This window comes from Schistocerca cancellata, chromosome 5 (assembly GCF_023864275.1).
Source record: "Schistocerca cancellata isolate TAMUIC-IGC-003103 chromosome 5, iqSchCanc2.1, whole genome shotgun sequence".
In the NCBI taxonomy this organism is placed as follows: domain Eukaryota; kingdom Metazoa; phylum Arthropoda; class Insecta; order Orthoptera; family Acrididae; genus Schistocerca; species Schistocerca cancellata.
Window position 1 is genome coordinate 708,921,778 of NC_064630.1, and position 20,158 is coordinate 708,941,935.

General features: G+C 40.8%; 1 protein-coding gene across 1 annotated transcript in view; it reads left to right on the forward strand.

Moving 5' to 3' along the window:
* The first annotated feature begins 249 nt into the window (after positions 1-249).
* Positions 250-20,158, forward strand: part of LOC126188774 (hemicentin-2-like) — an 862,561-nt gene continuing 842,652 nt past the window's right edge. Inside the window, exon 1 of the mRNA XM_049930385.1 lies at positions 250-452. Within this exon, the coding sequence (XP_049786342.1) occupies positions 368-452 (85 nt within the window). The 5' untranslated portion in view covers positions 250-367. The remainder of the gene's footprint in view (positions 453-20,158) is intronic.

The following is a 20,158-nucleotide window of genomic DNA, read 5'->3' on the forward strand; positions in this document are numbered from 1 at the left end:
GTGCGCGGCGGCCGTTTCCGCGCTCTGCAGGGGCACCGACGACCGCTGGTGGTAGTAGCAGCGCGGTCCGCGCGTGGCGCTGCTCTCGCCGTCGTGAACCGAGAGCCGTCGGACGGGGCCGAAGGGACGCGGCGGCCGCCGTCGGCAGCGAGTGGCGGGCAGTGCGAGCGCGGAGAGTCGCGCCACCGCATGGAGACGCGCCCCGCGGCCACCACGGCCGCCGACGCCGAAGCCGCAGCGGCACCCGACGCCGACGTCCGCCACTGACTCCTCCGACCCCCGCGACGGACTTTTTCACACCAGCGATCCGGCAGTACCTCTGTGCTCCCTCGCGTTTTACAGTTAGGGGCGCGAGTGCGTTGCAAACATGCGGTTTTCAGGGGTTTTCCTCTTGCTACTGTGTTCGTGTCTCGCAGTTCGAGCGCATTGGGACGAAGATGATGATGACCGAGGTAAGACAACCAAGACGCAGGATGCCTGGTGGAGAACTACATTAATCCTTCCACGAAATTCTGTCAATATTTTACCGCCTGTAAAATTAATCACACTGCAAAATATTTTAACATATCGGCACGAAATCTTAGGTCGTTCCGGCAAAACGCGGTCGTTTATTGTTGAGAATATTTCTTTTTAAATTTTTTAATCTCGTGTAACGCACACCTACGTCGTAAGGTTCTATGAGAAGAAGGTTTTCTACTAATATTACCACTACAAATACTACCGTGTTTTGTCCCAGAAGACGACACTGGAGCAAAGATAATAATCCATAAGCAGTCTAGATAATGTTTATGTAATGGGCGTCGAAACAAATTCTTTCCTGACACTTCGTTGACACTTAGACAACGTCATTTACAGGCGGGTAAGTACGCTAACACTACTGTATGACCTCTTACGACCTTCGTGGCGAAATGTAATGGTTCGTGGTGAAGAAGTTATTTTCTTCTCCTTGCTCTCTGTTCATAGCTGGATAACGTGTAGAAGGGCGATAAATATTCATGAAGGTAAATGTCTGAGTATGCAGAATAGCTGAGAAGCTGCTACAATGACCTGGAATCGCATTACTACTATCCTCGCATACATGAACACTTACTGGTGACTTACCATAGGATTACATTAATTACATCGACCATATCGTAGCATTTTACCGTCTGTAAACATGTGAATGAATTTACTAATTTACTAGCTTTTTGAGGCAGATATAATTACCTCCGTTAATTTTCTGGTAAGTAAGATGAAAAAATATTGTGAATTACTATTTTTGCCAACAGATTTTCGCAAATGATTGTCAACAGCTTAAAGTAAGCAACCCTGTTCACTGAGACCAACATTTCGTACCAGTAATACAAAAACTGACTCAGTAATAGTAATGGCTTTTAACGTCTCGAATGGTCCAATAATTGTGGAAGGAATGAAACACAGCTACAACTTCAAGTACATGTTGGTCAACGTGTCTGTTTAAACAGTTATGGAAGTACATGAATGGTTGCTATTGTTTATTATCACTAGCTGTCGTCGTTCTGAGCCATGTAAAATGCTCGGGATTAATAATTAGACATACCATGTGGCGTGCAACATTTTTTCTAATTAGACATCGACTTAATACATCATTATTATGTGGCGGCGACGAAATTTGTTGCTTGGCACGTTAGCCAATGCAGAGTTTACTTTTTTAACAACGACAACGTCCTTTTTGCAAATCAACCAACGCACTTTCACATTCCCTATGATTAAGGAATGTATCACAAACGAAAGTATAAGAAAGGAAAGGCTCCAGCGCGCTGCAACGTTATTGTGGAGCGATAATTACGCAGTTTTGTATTTACTTAACTTGAAAAATTTCTGTTTTTAGGGCATATACTGAAGGTAGCCCAGTAACGGCAGATACCGACTCCATGTACGGTGAAATGTGAACTGATATCGACAGAAGTGCTTTTACTGCTTTTATATAGCTTCCTTATATTTAAATTTTACGAATGAAACCTGTAACTGAAACCAGTCAATCACTCACGGACTAAATCTGAAGGGAACTCTTAAATGTCTTGATGTGTAAGAAAGTAGCAAAAGCAGCAAAGAAGGCAAAACGCAAACCAGCAACTGAGGCTGTAGAACATGAGGAAGGGGTTGCAAACACGGTGATCGTATTTTACAATAAGCACGCTGTGGAAATTAGAGACCCTTACACATATTGTGACTCTTTCACGAACCGTGCAGTTCTTACTGAGTGTAATAAAAGGCTTGTTACCTCCATTTTGAGAAGTTTGAAAGAATAGAAAGGCAAAATTTTAGATCAATGTCATTACATCCTACGATAAAAGATATGACGATGCTATAAAGAGGGCAACATCGTCAAAATGAATATAGGAAATGTAATTAAGGCATAGAACACTAGGTTTTATACGAGATGTCTTACAAGCCATAGACGTAATTGAAATAGCAGGTTCTGTACTGGCAGAGACACGTAAACCTCTTGATACAGTTTCACTCTGAAGATATACCAAATAAGTATTAAAGTATTGATTATTTTCGCAAAATTGTGTATAGTTCTAGGTATTTATGCCTCATGAAACGCAGTATCCTGTCATTGATGTCGAGTGTTCATCAGAATGAACGCTAACGTCTGGAGAACGTCAGCTGCACTGTAACAGAGCCAAGAGTGTATTCTGATGTCGGAACTGGGAACATCAAAGTATTTTATGGAATCGATAGAGAAATGTGAAAATGCTTAGAGAGAATGTCCAATTATACTAAAGAAAGGCAGTTTCTTTTAAAAGAGGACGAAAGCGTATACGTGGGTGTGAAATCCCGGTTAATTAAGAGTGCAGTATTACCGAGACGCACTCAACTGTAAACGCTCTGTGCTTAAACATGGAGACGACATAATACAACGTAAATATGGTAGGGAAAGTTAACTGCAGAAAAAGCAAAGGGTCGACTTAGGAATTCAACGATGATTCCGAGAACTTTCAGTTCCAAGGAACCTATTCTTTGGTACTTTTAAGACGTTCGGATTAAATAAAGAGATCGAACCAAATCAGAAAAATCGGAAAGGAAATTGGTTTATTTCGTACCGTGGCCACCAAGTTCACTGTGGACGCATGCATTACTTACTCGGATATGAGAGGGCTTGTGTGGAAGCGCGACGATCTCACAAAGGAACCATTGCTGCATTCGTGCGAAGCGACTGTATAGCCTAAATTTAATCTGTGATGGTTAACACGTTCCAAAAGTTCTTGCTTCATCAATACGAATCAAATGACTTCAGCTGTGTGCCACAAATCTTACCCAAGTAGGTAGGAAGGTTACTGCTTATTAATTCAGTCAGAGCAAGTGACGGTCTCAAATCATACACATTGATCTTTACAAGAGCGAAGATGTTCCCGATAAACGATCTGAGCCATGTTTAAGTACTGAAATTTCAGACGGAAATTGATTTATTTTACTGTCAGTATCGTTTATCTCATGGATGCACTATCTTTTCTTGCGTCTTTAGTGCGAAGTCTTTTCACCTGTCTATATTCATTCTCTCTATCGTGCCCCATACGTTTCAGTTTCTTCAGGAATCAAATCATATCAGTATGTTTCATTCTCAGCCTTGCAGAACTTTTTAATGAATCCCGAGCGAACACTGACGGCAAAGTATCAGACCCATCTACAGTCATGCCGTCGCTTCATTATGTCACATGCTCTCGGAACGTCCTTTATTCCTCGAAGAGCCGTTAAGGTAACAATACTGATATTGACCAATCTGTGCTACTACCAACTCTCAAAAAAGGAAAAGAAAACATATTAACTCCACTCCTTAATATTTCACGCCCTTACAAGGAAGCGACTGAACAACAACAGTTTCAATTAACTTCTTCTATTTCTTCTGTATTTATTTCATTCGAAAGTCTGTTCGTTTTATTTCGAATCATTTTATTTATTCTGTATGAGGGACACTTCAGACAACCTCAATTTGCTGTTGTCGTTTTTACAAAATTAGTGAAAAATTGTCCAACAGTTGTCCATAGAGAATTAAATCACCCTTTGAAGCACTTTTATGCACTACAAATTGCTTTCCGCTTCAGCCGTCTTGGATGGATGTGCTAATCTCATAAACAATTTCAGTAGTGTTAGGTAAGTGGTCCACAGATATTATATATTTTAGTCGTAAAATTTGAATGTATCGAAGCTATACCAATCCCACTTCTGTTGACACAGGTCCACATTTTACTCTGAAATGAATTGATGTCAGCTTGTCCATTGCTATCGCACAAGTTCGCTGTGTCAAAGAGAACTGCATCATATGACATTAAAAATAAATCTTAAAATATCCTCCAAAGTAACGTTACAACCCGCACTGAGAGTTATAGTTTCTGGAAAATTCTTCTCTGTTTTTTAAGAGCTGAGAGCTAGGAATGCACTACACTACGGCCATAGTTTCTGGTCTCTGTCACTGTCAGTGTACACTGTAATATCATTCTAAATATGTAACATTTTAAGATTTTCTATCATACTCTCTTCGCATTTAAATAGAAGGTTGAAGACAACAGGAAAGGAGTTAACTCTTATGGAAGCTTATAAAAGCTAGAGTGGGAAAAAAATGACAGTGACAACTACCTTTCGACGTCTCTATACAGCGGCTTTCGCACCATTTCTTTATACGCAGGAAGCAGAAGTTTGTATGGGAAAGAATGCGGACGGACAACGAAGCGAAAGCTATACCGCCTGGGAGGTAGGCAGCCGCGCGTGACACTCCGTCACAGCAGCGCTGAGGATTGCGAGAGTTTCCGCATGCGGCGGTGGCGGCGACGAGACTCGGCGTGCCACGGCAGCTGGCCGGCCGACCCGCCCGTAAGCTGCCGCCTACACTCTGCAGTCCTTTCACGCTCAACGCCGACCGCATGTTTGAAGCCGCACGGTAGCTTCTTGTCCGCCGTTTGTCGTTAAATGAGGCGGAGGTAACTGCATTACCGGACCGCTAGCCTTCGGAAGCTGTTTGCAGCATCGTCCCATGGAAGCTCTATTTACCGAGCAAACAGTCGAATCGTAATCTAACTGCTTTTTATTCCATTGCCTGGTGTATTAAGCTAGAATTTGTTAGGAATCATACTTACGAGGATGGCCTGTTGCTTTGCTACAAGAACAATAAAAGCAACTCATCTGTTGGTTTGTACAAAACGTTTGATTCACCTTTGTTATCGTACAAACAGGAGTTGCCATATGTGGGTTCTATCTTCCCAAAGTTATGTCCGATGTGTCTCCTTTATTTCGGTTTGTAGTTCATAATTCTCATATTCTATTCCATCTACCTCAGTTACACTTCCATTAATGGCACATGCATTTAATACATTTCGAACATTTCGTTCTTTATTCATTCTCTTGTTTTGCAGTCCTTTTCTCTCGTTAGAAACCTCGTGTCTGCATCTTGCAACTCATTGCCATCTTTCATTTTTATTTCTCCAACAATCGTCTCCACACTATAGTAACTGTATCGCTGTATGTATAATTTAAATTTCATATTTTTTTATTACTACTAAAAATTGGCCAATGAAACTTATAATCGTTTACCTAAATTTGAACCCATTCTTGATACATTTGATATGATATTTGTTAGAAAAGGTTTCTACATTTAGGCAGAATATTGAGAAATGTAAGGGAAATTTAAGTAGTTTCCAAGTCATATAAAATTTTTAATAGATGTCCACTTCTGTTTTTTCTTGAATGTCAGTCCATTCAACATCGCACCATTCAATGTCAATCATTTCGATAAACTGTTACGGAATCGATCAGGTGATAAATTATTAAAATTTCCCTTTGCTATGAATGTGTAAATACATTATTTTGTAGGTTTCATAGCACAAGGATCTTAGAATCCCGAGGTTGTTGTCTTCTATACTTTTCAATAAAATATCAAGAGTGTCACCTTCAGCTCTGCAGTAACTGCACTTTAGTAAAGGTCTTAACTTTCATTTTCTTAGTAGTCTTGTGGCTTGCTCTTTTCCTCTGAAGATCAGAATTAAGAAACCGTGGAGTGTGATGTATGAGCATCGACCAGTAACAAGTTTCTGACGATGTACGTAGCTTAAAATTTGGGGTAAGGAGTGATCAGCAATTCATGTCTGCCTATTTTTTTTCGTATTTTTCGAAGTCCAACAAAATATCCAGGATATTATCTTGAAGTGAGCGCTAACCGAAGTATAGAATGGGAATTAACCCTTCTTTTGTTGGTGGCCATGTGACCTGCGCTTTATTTCTTAAGGGCGACAATTTCCATCAGTACAAGGCCAGCATTAAGAAACATTGGTGTAAGCGGTATGTGCTATAGGACAGCTAAGGACATAGTTGCTTGGAGTTTGATATGCTCTGATGCTGATATCTCTAAATAAAATGCGAGAAGTGATGAACAGTTTTTGTCTCCTCGTATGTCTCTGTGACTTTATATTTCACACACGACAAGAAGTATCCAAAGTGTCATCTTCTACTGTGCAGTAATTGCTACGTAGGAAGAGTAATAACTTTCGTAGGTTGAGACGTGGCATAATCTTCGTCGTTTGATGGTGAATATTTCTGTCCACTAAAGACAAAGATTAAGACACCGTGCATTATGAGCTACATGCTATTTGATAGCCTAGTACCAAGACCCCTGCAATTTAATATCCTCTGATGTTTGTACCTCAACTACCGAAATGAAAAATTAATAATATCGATTTCTTCATACCTATATTTGTAGGCTTTATACTCTCCAGTAAATTATTCAGGACGTCAGCCTTCAGCTGTGCAGCAATCGCAGTTTGTAAATCATATTAACTTTGGATTTTTTAGTAACTGGATGCCGTGCTCTTAATCTTTTAATGATGTTGATTTCCTCTCACTGAAGACTAGAATTCATGTGGTATGAGGTATGCACTACTGCACAGCGCTGTTACGAATTTCTTAGAATTTCATATTGATATTTCAGAAACGTCGTTTTGGGAAGATCCAACAAATTTCGTGGAAACTCACTCTTCATGAAAATTTTATTCAACTTACGGGATGAATAAGAAGGCTTTAGGTGATATACGTATAAGGTGAACGAAAAATTAATCCGACGTTGTTGTCCGTCAAAGTGTGTGACGACTGGCGTTAACGTGGCGGAGAATGGAGAAACTTTTACGTTTGTTGTTTCTCATTTCGTTACTGACTTGCGATGAACAAATTATCCTACACCATTCAAAATTAGCAGTTCTTAGGTCTGTAATACAATGGTCGCAACCTGCCTAGAGTAACCAAAGAAAGAAGTATAGTCTTCTTGGAGGAGTCACGCGAGCGAACCACATTCGTTGTTAGCTGTTCAATATCCTACTCGAACCAATACACCCAAGTTCCCTCTCCCGTTATGATACTGTCCTGTTATGTCGCTGTAAACGGAGTTGTGCATTTGCTAGGTAGATTTTCTCAGCGTCCTTACACCAGCTGATAGGACACTAGGACACGTTTTCGAGTCTTGCACATGTTGTACTGGATCCGTCAGAAATGTTTTCTCTTTTATTTTGTTCTTTTTGCAAGAATTATTTCCACATCTACGGATGCCCGGAGCACAGAGTTGTGGCAGGTAAGCGTTCATGCAACATCGAACGTAGTGCAGTCTTCGAAATGCCTAATGATGAAATGCTCTACGTCACTGTACGTCACATGGTCATCATTTATAGTCTCGTTGGCACAGCTTGTATTTGGAACAACAACCGCTATAGCTCGCTTTTCACGAAATGACTTTCGGAAATTCTCAATATATACAAGTGATCCGCATTCTACTCGTGTACCGGTTTTATGTAGAGATATTCTGGTTTATTATTTGTTTTACAAGGTGTACAACAATTGTAGTGCCGTTATTTCCTAATATGACACATGTCTTATTTCTGATACACGACATTCTACGAGTCCTAGTGAGTAAAATTACTATCCTTAATAGATCTCAGACGAAGTAACAGATTTTGAACACTGTCCATCGTGAATTTTTCTGCTTGTGTAACGAATAGTTGAGTAGGCGTGTGCTATACTGGTTGTTCTAACCTAAGAACGTATTCCATATAAGAGGGCATGTACTGAACAGTAATTCAGTAAGGTGTATTCACCCTCAGACACACGAAATTGTCTGAATTACATTGGACCATATCAGTTAAACAATTTGAACTGCCTTCCTGAAATAACCAGTTCCTTGCGTTCCCAATTGAAACAATAGTTATTAATTCAATTCTTAAAAATTAAGTTTTCTAAATTTTATGTTGCATTCGTATTTACAGCCCAAATGTATGACTGACTTGCCTCCTTGTATGTAGCAGATTTGTTTCCGGCTTTTATGTCAATTTAATTCTGGTAATAGTTACAGGAAAGAAAGTAAAAGGAACCAAACGTAACCGCCAGAGATGGATAATACATGCTGCACATTAAAGAAGGCATCCAAATTATGATAATACTATGTCCAAACATTCCTGATAGAAGCAGAGGGTCTTGCGACTACGATATCATTCCCTGTCCATATGCCTTTACTGAATCTCTGCCGTGGAAACGGAAAATATTACATCAGTGTGCTTACTTATCTACAATTTTTCCAACCTCAAAACACATAAAATGCTAGAACGTCAAGTTCTCTTTCCACAGTAGTCTTCTTTGCATAATACTGTGGCAAATATAGGTAGATTTTATGTCTATTTGGTAGTCCCATAACACGTATACTAAATAAAGAACAACAAAATTGAAAATAAAATCACAATAATTTTGAACATAAAAAATCTGTTTTGCCGTCTAATTTCATATTCGAAGAAGTTTTTTACTTTCAGACCTTTGTCGTTCAATTAATTGCAACGATATTTCGACAAGGAACCGATCAGCAATCAATTGAGCCACAGAAACCTAATCACTTTCTGTTCCAGCACTCATCTCCTTGAAACGCAATGGTTATTGATTATCTACATCTACATCTACATCCATACTCCGCAAGCCACCTGACGGTGTGTGGCGGAGGGTACCTTCAGTACCTCTATCGGTTCTCCCTTCTATTCCAGTCTCGTATTGTTCGTGGAAAGAAGGATTGTCGGTATGCCTCTGTGTGGCTCTAATCTCTCTGATTTTATCCTCATGGTCTCTTCGCGAGATATACGTAGGAGAGAGCAATATACTGCTTGACTCTTCGGTGAAGGTATGTTCTCGAAACTTTGACAAAAGCCCGTACCGAGCTACTGAGCGTCTCTCCTGCAGAGTCTTCCACTGGAGTTTATCTATCATCTCCGTAACGCTTTCGCGATTACTAAATGATCCTGTAACGAAGCGCGCTGCTCTCCGTTGGATCTTCTCTCTGTCTTGTATCAACCCTATCTGGTACGGATCCCACACTGCTGAGCAGTATTCAAGCAGTGGGCGAACAAGCATACTGTAACCTACTTCCTTTGTTTTCGGATTGCATTTCCTTAGGATTCTTCCAATGAATCTCAGTCTGGCATCTGCTTTACCGACAATCAACATTATATGATCATTCCATTTTAAATCACTCCTAATGCGTACTCCCAGATAATTTATGGTATTAACTGCTTCCAGTTGCTGACCTGCTATTTTGTAGCTAAATGATAAAGGATCTATCTTTCTGTGTATTCGCAGCACATTACACTTGTCTACATTGAGATTCAGTTGCCATTCCCTGCACCATGCGTCAATTCGCTGCAGATCCTCCTGCATTTCAGTACAATTTTCCATTGTTACAACCTCTCGATACACCACAGCATCATCTGCAAAAAGCCTCAGTGAACTTCCGATGTCATCCACCAGGTCATTTATGTATATTGTGAATAGCAATTATGTCACCAACGAGTAGAATTACGCACTGTCGCTTTGCGGGGAACAATTTGAGTCGCATTTCTCGCTAACCGTACGTGCGAGACGTATTCTCCCATGCTGATTTTCCACTGATCGTCATTCACATTAGTATTCTTTTTTATTCAGAATTTCCAAGGAATTTCCAACGATAGTTCTCAGTATACGTTTTCTTTCTTACCCGATGCGGAAAGAACGTCTTAAGACCAGTAATTAGGCTCTGTTACAACGAACTTCGTGTTATTCAATGTACATTACGGATAAGCGATCGAGTACCTCATTATGAAATACATCTCCAATTAAAAAATTCATTTGTTCCTATTTCTACATGTGGAATAAAAGTGCAGTACATATTCTGAACTAGAGTTTCCAAAATGTAGTAGCACATCGCACTACAAAAGTAAGAATAATTATATGCAGCGTTACTAGTAAATTAGGTTCCTTTCATTGCTTTCATTAAATGTGGTCCCATCTGACAGCGCAATTCCCTGTTGAGTGTTAGAAACCACCACAAAGCGCTGTCTCTTTTTATCGCAGCCCATTAATTGGGCGATGTCCTATACTGACTCTGGATTTCAATATTCTGTCTTGGCTTTTATTAGGGAGAGCGTTATAAGAATAACTAAGAAGACTATTTATCAATAAATTGCTTACTATATCTAATTTTAACCACGTAAAAACTATTTCCTGGTATGAAGCATCATTTCAAGTTTTCTCTGCCTCATCAGTTATATACGCTATAACGAAAAAATATTTACGTCCATATTTTGGACAATCTTCTATAGAATACCAATAGAGACGAACGAAGCCCACTAATTCCGCTTACAGAATTCATGAAGTCATTATTCTGTTTCCAGTGATCTAGTAATGTCGACAGAGTAAATAATGTCTCGTGTTTCATTGAAATTATTATAACGTTCTGCTGTTATTATACTGTGAGTTGGTATGTGGAACTGAAAGTCTTGCAAAAAGTACAGAGTCGAATTTTCCAAATATTGAAACTCTCTGAAGAGTTAAGGAAACGAAATTTGGACACAAGTGCTTCGCATTCACAGTTAAGTACCGCCATGTCATGTCTATGTTATTATTTATAACACACGACTCTCCAGTCTATACTCACCTACAGCCTGTTTGAACTAAAGTCTCGTAGGTGAACGACCTTTCTTTAAGAATCTCCACAACTTTTGTAAGACGTTGTAACATACGACTTCTTAAGGAAAACTTGTAAGAAAAGAAATAGTGGACTTAACGTGAAAACGTGGAAGACCTGTGCTCCTCTTTTCTCTGTGTCTGCATTAAAAACTAAAATACATTCCTTCACTTTTCCAGAATTTTTGAGAAAAGTGCTTTCTATGAATTTTATCAAACTCTCATACCTTGTGAAGATATTTTGAAATAGAGAACTTCATTTTGAAGCAATAAAATTATTTTATAGATTTTTTCACGTTCATGTACCACTATCAAAAGTAGAACCAGTTATGACTGTGGAAGGTCAAGGTAGGTCATAAAGCTAAACGTTATATCTGTAGCGCTAAATTATTTAGGAAGCCGTGTCTGATATTAACATTTTCTAATATGTTTGATGGTGTTTACCAGTTTTGGAATGCCATAAACAGCTTTAAGTGCTAATATATGGATACAAAGAAGAATTTTTTGTGCCGATGTCGTGTAACAGCAGGTATTCCGTTTTATTTTTCGAGAAAGTCTGCCTACTAAGTAGCAATATTATTCCTCAAAAGTTTAAAAATGATTGTTTCGGAGAAATTTAGTTTGTGGAGCAATTATAAAAATCTTAATTTTTCTTACGTTAACTACAACTGATTCTCAATTACCTGATGGTTGCTAAGTTGATCAGGAAATATTAGATTTGAAGAGGGCAACAGTAATATTTTACGAAACATTATAGGATCAGTCCTGAGTAACTGATACCTATAGTTTTTGCCTATTTCTTGACTCTTCCGACGTTCTTCAGCAGATCGTAGTTAAACGTCTGGGAATTTGTTCAACGTTCGAGAATGTGATGACTAAGCCTCAGATGAAGTGAGGGGAAAATAAGTCAAGCTCGGGTGCTGATGTTGGCGGTAAAAGAAAGTTCCTTGGACGCTATACCTTAAGCAGCTTGCTGTATTCTCCAAGGTTGTAATGTCATATGGCTAACAAATAGGTACACTGAAATTCATAGGCTTCTCCATATATTTCGCTCGTGAGTTAAAAATTCTTCAAAGATGCATAATTTTTGGGTAATGGAGTAAGTGTGATATGTATAGAATTTTCGCTAAGAGTAAAAGAAGTTCGCTTCGGAGCAGTTTAATATAACTTGCTAAGCGAATTCCGCAAAATTAGTCCACGGTGTGATGATAACACCGATAGGTGTTCAGATTCGAACCAGATACATGTATGTGCTAGATAAACTAAATCCAGATATTTTAACAATATTCGAGATTCGCTTCTGATGCTATACTCCAGATTGTGTGGCCGGTAAGTGTGCTGCAAAACGTACGTAGCGTTGAATAACGAAAATGATCATTAATTGCAGAAATACGATTAAGTTGGTACATACAAATATATTTTGTATTAAGTGCGATGAGCTATTCTCCAAGGAATAAGTGCAGTTGTTGACGAAGACTTTACGAAAGGAATGTGCGGTATGATTCTGGAAGTTAAATATTGCTATACTTCTCTCACATATCTTGCTTCTAACGCCCTATTAACTGCTGCATGTTAAGAGGGTTTATTTTGTCGAGATTGGGCAAAGTAATCTATTGTTATATGGTTACTAGCCTTACTAGTACGAGTCACGTGAAAAGGTGGATTACTACGAATTATGTGTAATGAAATTTGATGCTATGCTTTATTACTCTAGATGTTTTTGACACGTTTGTACCATGAAAAACTCGTTCATGTTTTTAATTGTATCTCATAACTATCTTCCATTCCCTATTCCATTCGTGAAATGTTGTTGAGAACAGTGGCTCCTGCTCGGATTTATATAAGCAGTGGCACAGAGCATTTTTAATATCCGTAGGTAATCGTATCATAGGATTGCCAGTAATATTCTTAGTCACTTGCATAAAGAACCGTAAAGTGATGACTACACAACACAAAAGTTGTATCTATGTTTCCGGGAATTTAATAATATTGCTACGTCTGAGGTGTTAGCGTTGTACTTAAAATATTAAATTGCGTAGAACCTCATTCACTCGTATATATGTTCTAGTTCCGTCTTCCCGGATTTGTCTTTTGCTCTGTTTTCTGTGAATGTTAAAGAAGACAATGCTGGAGGTTCCTTAGTGCTTACTGAGATCTGTTGCGTGGACCAAACATAGATTTCCTTTCAACATATCCAGCAGTTTCAATTTGTCCCAGGTATTTACCAGTCATGACGGCCGCGTGGATATTTAATAAGCAACGTAACCTGTAAACTAATTGTGCCTCATCAAAAGCCTCCTATTCGCCTCAGATCCTGCATTCTCTTCTTCGTTTTCTAGAAAGCTCAGATATTCTTCATTCTCTGTCAGTGGGCTTATTTATGCTCCCCGTCCAAAGAGACACGGCGTCTTCTTTTCGTTGTTCGTCTCCGCGTATTCCATTCGTTACCAACATATTGCGGAAGAGATTCCTACCACAGTTGTTTTCGGGATTGATTTGTAGGAGTTAGAGGTTTTTCTTCGGTGTTTGTAAACCAGGGCATTGTGGTTTTGTGGTTCGAATAAAAACTGTAGATCCTCTTCATGGTCAACCTGTCCCCGGCCATCCGTTTGAGGTGACCGTAAAGTCGTAGACGTCTTTTCGGGGATGTAACAGTAATTTTCTCTTGTTTGCCATAGACTGCCTTGCTGGTCCATTTTCTCGTATTTCCGTTCTTGTTATTGAATCCTATGAGTGCCCTAACAATTCTGCGCTCATGTTTCTCCAGTTCTTCGATAAGGCTTTTATTTACATTTAGAGACAGAGTTTTTGCTGGCTACAAAACTGCTGGTTTCTGAATTGTTTCACAGTGATAAATCTTAGTGTCTTATAAAACGCATTTTTTGTTGAAGACTGTGGACGTCATTTGGTAGTATATATGTAGTTAACGTATTCGTTTCTTAAGTCCGTTCTTTCCCAGTGCGTTTCAGATATTGAACTAACGCAGGTATCTAATTTTTTTTTACTCTGCTGATGTCTCCGAATCAATTTTTGTGTTTTGGGGTTGTACTTTTGATGGTACCCCTTAATTCTGTTATTTCAAATGATTATGTCTTTATACTATCAGTCCTGTTACTTTATTTTTTTGTCTAGTGTGCTGAAACGAGGTACGTTCAGTAAGAAATGCAACACTTTTTGTTTCTCAGCCGATTTCGGTTCAAATATGTAAATTTTTTTGTGATACTTCGTGGAATATTCCCGCTTCAGTGCCTGTTGTTTCATGTATCCGATAGGTGGCTGCGCTGTACGTAATCTTCAAAATGTCTGTAATATAGATGCGCTGCACGTGGAGCCGAAATTGACTTTCTTGTGGCGGAAAATCAGAGCATCTCACATATTCGTAGGAGCTCGCAGAACGTCTACGGAGACCAAGCAGTGAACAAAAGCATGGAGAGTCGTTGTGCGAGGCGCCTGTCAGGAAAGCAGAAAGGTCACACACAGCTGTCTGATCTGCCATTTGGCGGGCGGCTGCACGCAGCAGTGACTTCTGCCATGTTGAAACTTGCGGTCACCCTCATTCGAGGTGATCGACGGATCAGTGTAAACTCTTCACTGATCAACTGTATGTCTCTGTTGGTAGCGCTGACACTATCGTTCACCAGTTGAGGTACTCAAAAATGTGTTTCCGCTAGGTTCTTCGTCGCCAAACAGAAAACGCTAAAGAGAGAAGAGCCATTTGTGGGAATTGCTTGCATCTTACGAGGCTCATTGTGACAATTTTTTGTCGAACATCGTCATAGGCGATGCAAGGCTGGGTTACTACTTCAAACCGGCAATCCATGGAGTGGCACCACACCACCTCTCCTCCGAAAACTTGCACATAATGTAGCGGCCGTGAGGAAAACAAGAGATGCTGACTTCTTTTTGGCACTTGACGCCATGAATGCTCCCTGTAAGTGCAGTAACACCTGACAAAGCGAACTGGTTACGTGGCCATGGTGACATCGCTGTCGTATTTACGTCCGAGAAGCAGGAATGGGAGGTATTAACGCCACGCACTCCATTAATATTACTTGCCATCAGACACTACGCCATCGTACACGGATCTGAATGAACTATCCAATTAGAACAAGAGCAGGAACGAGACTATGTGAATGCATAAAACTGAAACCAGTCATCTCTTTAAAATATTATTATACCGGTTTTAAAAACTTTTCAAGCTCATATTCAGATGGTTTTCCGGAAATTACGAGGGTCGTTCTATAAGTAATGCCTTGCTTTTGTTTTATTCTCAGAACATATTTATTGTTAAGATCAGAATTTGGTGACTATATATACTAACATGTCTTGTCCATGTAATATTTTTCTACGTAGTCTCCATCACGTTCTATGGCCACACGTCAACGTTGTGGAAGAGCATGTATTCCCTGCTGGCAAAAGCTCTTGTCCTGTCGGAGTAGCTACGTTTTCACTGCATGACTGACACTCCCGTTATCTTCAAAGTGTTTTTCCCCATAGAGAATCTTTAAGCAGCCCAATGAGATGGACGTCCGAGGGTGCCAGGTCTGGACTGTAGGGTAGAAGAGGCAATGATGTCCAACACAATTTGCCGATGTGTTCCCGGGTTCTCAGACTTGTGTGTGGGCGTGCATTATCGTGTTGGGGCAAGATTTCTGCTGGATTCTTGTCCAATCGAACACGTCGGAAACGGTTCTTGAGTTTATTCAGCCTTCAAGTATGCCTCAGTATTGATGGTTGACCCTCTTGTCATCACATCTACGAGAATGACGCCATCACAATCCCAGAAGACCGTCATGAATTTTCTGGCAGTGGGGGTTGTCTCGAGTATGTTCTTTGTGGTGACTGAGGATGATGCCACTCCTTGAACTGCGACAGAAAGGTCTCTCCGTCGGCCTCAAAACGCTCCATCAAGATGGAATGGCCTTTCTTTGAATCTTATTTCCCGCTGTGAGCATTCGTGGAACCAATCCTGTGCTTCTCTTTGAATATCCGAGAGACTCGATCATTGCAGACGCAATTCCAATGCTGACCGACAACTGTAGAGCCAATTGTCGAGCAGTGATGCGCCGGTCGGCACGCTTAGTACCATCTGCACTATTCAGCATTTCTGGACGTACCGAGCGTGGCTGGTCATGGAGCTTTGTTTCTGCATTTCCTGAGGCTGTGACTTTATTTATCCATCACCCAGTTGTACTCCTATTAACTGCAGCATCGCCATACACTGCACACAAACGTTAATGGATGTTCACCGTTGTTTCTTTTTCTGCACACAAGAACTCAATAACAGTACGCTGCTTGTAACATGAGTCGTATGTAGACGCCATTTTGACGCTTTACTATGGCTCTGCCATCTGTTACAACCGTTCGAAACTTCATCGGCTCACAGAACAAACATCAAATGTGAAGCACCGACAAGGACGTTTGTCTATGAATGTTAATGGCCTTTTTTTCTCTTTTGGGGGGGAGGGTGTGGCCGAGCGGTTCTAGGCGCTACATTCTGGAACCACGCGACCGCTACGGTCGCCGGTTCGAATCCTGCCTCGGGCATGGATGTGTGTGATGTCCTTAGGTTGGTTAGGTTTAAGTAGTTCTAAGTTCTAGGTGACTGATGACCTCAGATGTTAAGTCTCATAGTGCTCAGAGCCATTTGAAGCATTATTTTTTTTTAATGTGCGGCATTACTTCTTGAACGACCCTCGTACGTAGCTCTTCGAGCAATGCTTGAAATACCTATCTAACTTTGTGAAAACTATCTGAAGATGAGCATGAATAGGTTCGCAAACCGGTTTATGGAATAATAAATGACTATTTCAAAAAACGACTGGTTGCAGTTTTATGTATTTACCACAAATTTAGACAATATTGTCTGTGGAGAGCAGCGACCTGATGCTATATTTAAGTTAAAATGAACAGTCGGGATCAAAATAATGTTTTGTGTTATGTAAAAGCCATCTTCAGAAATTTTGTACCCCTATGACTGGTGCTGGCGGCTCCTCGGTTTTTTCGTGATACCACGATCGTACACTATTTACGTTGAATAATGAATAACGAATGTTCTAAAACATCCGTAACGCAACGAGACTATCCGTTCACTGGTAGTAGCAGTAAAATTCTCTCTCCCGGTTATGTCACTTGTTTTCCACAGCTGCGTCTGTTGATTCCTCGTCTGGTGTTTCAGTATCGGATGATAATACCAACCGTTTGTTCAAATGTATGCCGACCAATTTTATTGTGTTTTTAGTTTCCTCGTAAGTCAGGGTATTCTATTGAAGTAGTCATGACACAGTTTTTTGCTGTCTAGTCTTGTAACATCACAACAGGGGCGGCCAATGTTGCAGAAGCACTAGCAAAATAACCCTGTGATCAAGTCGTTAGTAATTTTGGCTAGTAACCCCGAGATACTTGATTAGATTCTCTGGGGATACTTCAAATTTTTCTCTGATGGTACGATCTGGGAGAAAGTCCAACCTGCCTTGTGAGGCCAAATGAAGAGCCGTTTGAATATAAAAGCATCGAAATTGACCCAAAAGTCGCTGAAGCAGAGTTACGCCGAAAGGCTTTTCGCCACGCTGGATAAAACACTCCATTTTCTTGAGAGCACGAAAACATCAACCGTTTTCTTTTCACGTTATATTTTTACGGGTAGACTCATGATGTACGACGACAACTTATTTTATCCTTTGCAAGATTCCATGCCAGTTCTGTAGGATTTAGGTGTAGACTGTGTGGTTGCAGTAGGAGAGGAACCATGTCTTTGGAAAATTGTTTCGGTCAGCAATGACCGACAATCTGAGGACCTACAATATTTGTGATCACAGACGTGAAATAAAGAAATTTATTCTACACTCTCGGATCACTGTTCCATTCGAGACTATATCGCAGCTTGTGAAATTTACACATTTATTGACAATGTAATGCGTCTGTATTCGCGATCTGTCTAAATAAACCGTTGGCCTCTTTAATTGTGATGTTTCACTTTTTTAGAAAAATGTTATGTAGTATGCTGTGTTTTGGGAGTACATTCACTGTTCCTTTGTTATGTTGCCTTTTAAAATTAAATCCAGTAGATGGAATAGTTTTTATCATAGATGCTTTGCTCGCCTGGAGTCCATTTCTGTATGACAGCACATACGAAGTTTCCTTTAGATTGTACTGAGGCGGTCCGCAGAGAGTCTTAACTGTCGGCACGCGATATATTGTTCGCCTTGAGGTGCCGAGAGCCCGGCGCCGAAGCTAAGGGAGGGAAGTGCGGACCACTTGAGACGGTTATGGACGAGTAAGTGAATTTCGTAGCTTACCACCGTGTCGATTTCTGTGCTTCGGCGAAGCCGAGTTCACGGCAGGCTTGAGGTGGTTTGGCGCAGAAATACTTTGAAACTTGTAGTAAACAGCAATGGAAGCAAAGGAACATTATGAAGTGTTATTAAGCCGACGTGTAGGAGCTTACGTGGAGGAATGGTTTTCGACGTGAAGGGTTACAGCGGGTTGAGTTGCCGCTTAACCGTACTGGGCAGCGGCATTTATTTGATTCGCTAAAGTGTAGTACGATTATTGCTAAGCGCCTTTAGTTGCTGTCACATTGAGAAGGCACTGGCGTTAAAGGAAATGTTATCCCGTGCAAGTAAACAGAAATGAGCTTTGCTCCGGCGTGATATGGGTAAGCAAATCTGAAAAATTACGTTCATTGCCCGTACTTTAATTGTTTGGTGTGTTTTGCCCCGCTCCTAATAGCACCCACCTTTATTAGCTTTGTGTAAATTTTGTGTGTCACTGTGCAGTTTTCTTAAAAAATAAAAAAAAGATACGTTACTTTCAAACGTCTGTTTAAGTACCTCTTAAAGCTTTTGCGTGGTTTACATTGTGTTGAGTTACCTTAAGGGGCCGAGTTTATCGAAACACATTATTGTTTAGTAACCTTAAATTTGCAATCATTGGCCCATTAGTTAATCACAGCAATAGTTAACCGTTTTTGGACGGGTATCCCTAGACCCTACTGCCTTTTTCAAGTACCTGCTCAGTAATTTTGTGACGCCACTCACTGACAACATGTACATTACATTTTAAGTTAAATTTTACGGTTTCCTTATTCATAAAAATAGTTTATTAGTTGTAGTCATTGCTATTGTGTTGTACACACATCTAAAAAAGTTTTCCGTCACCCCGATTCCCAGAACTCCTAAAGATAGACGTTGACTATGGATATTGTATCACAGACACAGTCCCTTTGATTGTTCAGAGTTGTCACTAAACCCGTCGACAGGTGTAAACAACCAAGCATGAGCAGCGCCTATTAGACGGAGGGGTCCGACAGCCGATCAGTTCAAGTCATTCCACCGGGAAGGAGGTGGACGGCTCGTGTTGTCTGTAGTTCAACCACACCAAGAAGGTCAATACTGCATTGTTTTTATGTGCCAGGAAGGGCTCTCGTCAAGGGAAGTGTCCAGGCGTCTCGGAGTGAACCAAAGTGATGTTGTTCGGACATGGAGGAGATACAGAGAGACAGGAGCTCTCAATGACATGCCTCCCTCTGGCCGCCCAAGGGCTACTAGTGCAGTAGATACCGCTATCTACGGATTGTGGCTCGGAGGAACCATGAAAACAAGGCTACCATGTTGAACAACGCTTTTTGTGCAGGCACAGGACATCGTGTTACGACTCAAACTGCGCGCATTTGGCTGCATGATGTGTAACTTCACTCCCGACCTCTAGGGCGAGGTCCATCTTTGCAACCACGACACCATGCTGTGCGGTACAGAGGGGCCCGACAACATGCCGAATGAACCAATCAGGATTGGCGTCTCGTTATTTTCACCTCATATGCCTTCAAACAGACAATCGTCGGAGACGTGTTTGGAGGCAACCCGGTCAGGCTGAACGGCTTAGACATACTGTTCAGCCACTGCAGCAAAGTGGAGGTTCCCTGCTGTTTTGGGGTGACATTATGTGGGGCCGACGTACTCCGCTGATGGTCATGGAAGGCGGCGTACAATACGTGAATGCCGTCCTCCGTCCGATAGTGCAACCATATCGGCAGCATATTGGCGAGGCATTCATCTTCATGAACAACCCTATCGAACATGCCTGGGATAGACTGAAAAGGACTTTATGGACGACGTGACCCACCAACCTCTCAGAGGGATCTACGCCGAATCGCCGTTGAGGAGTGTTACAATCTGGACCAACA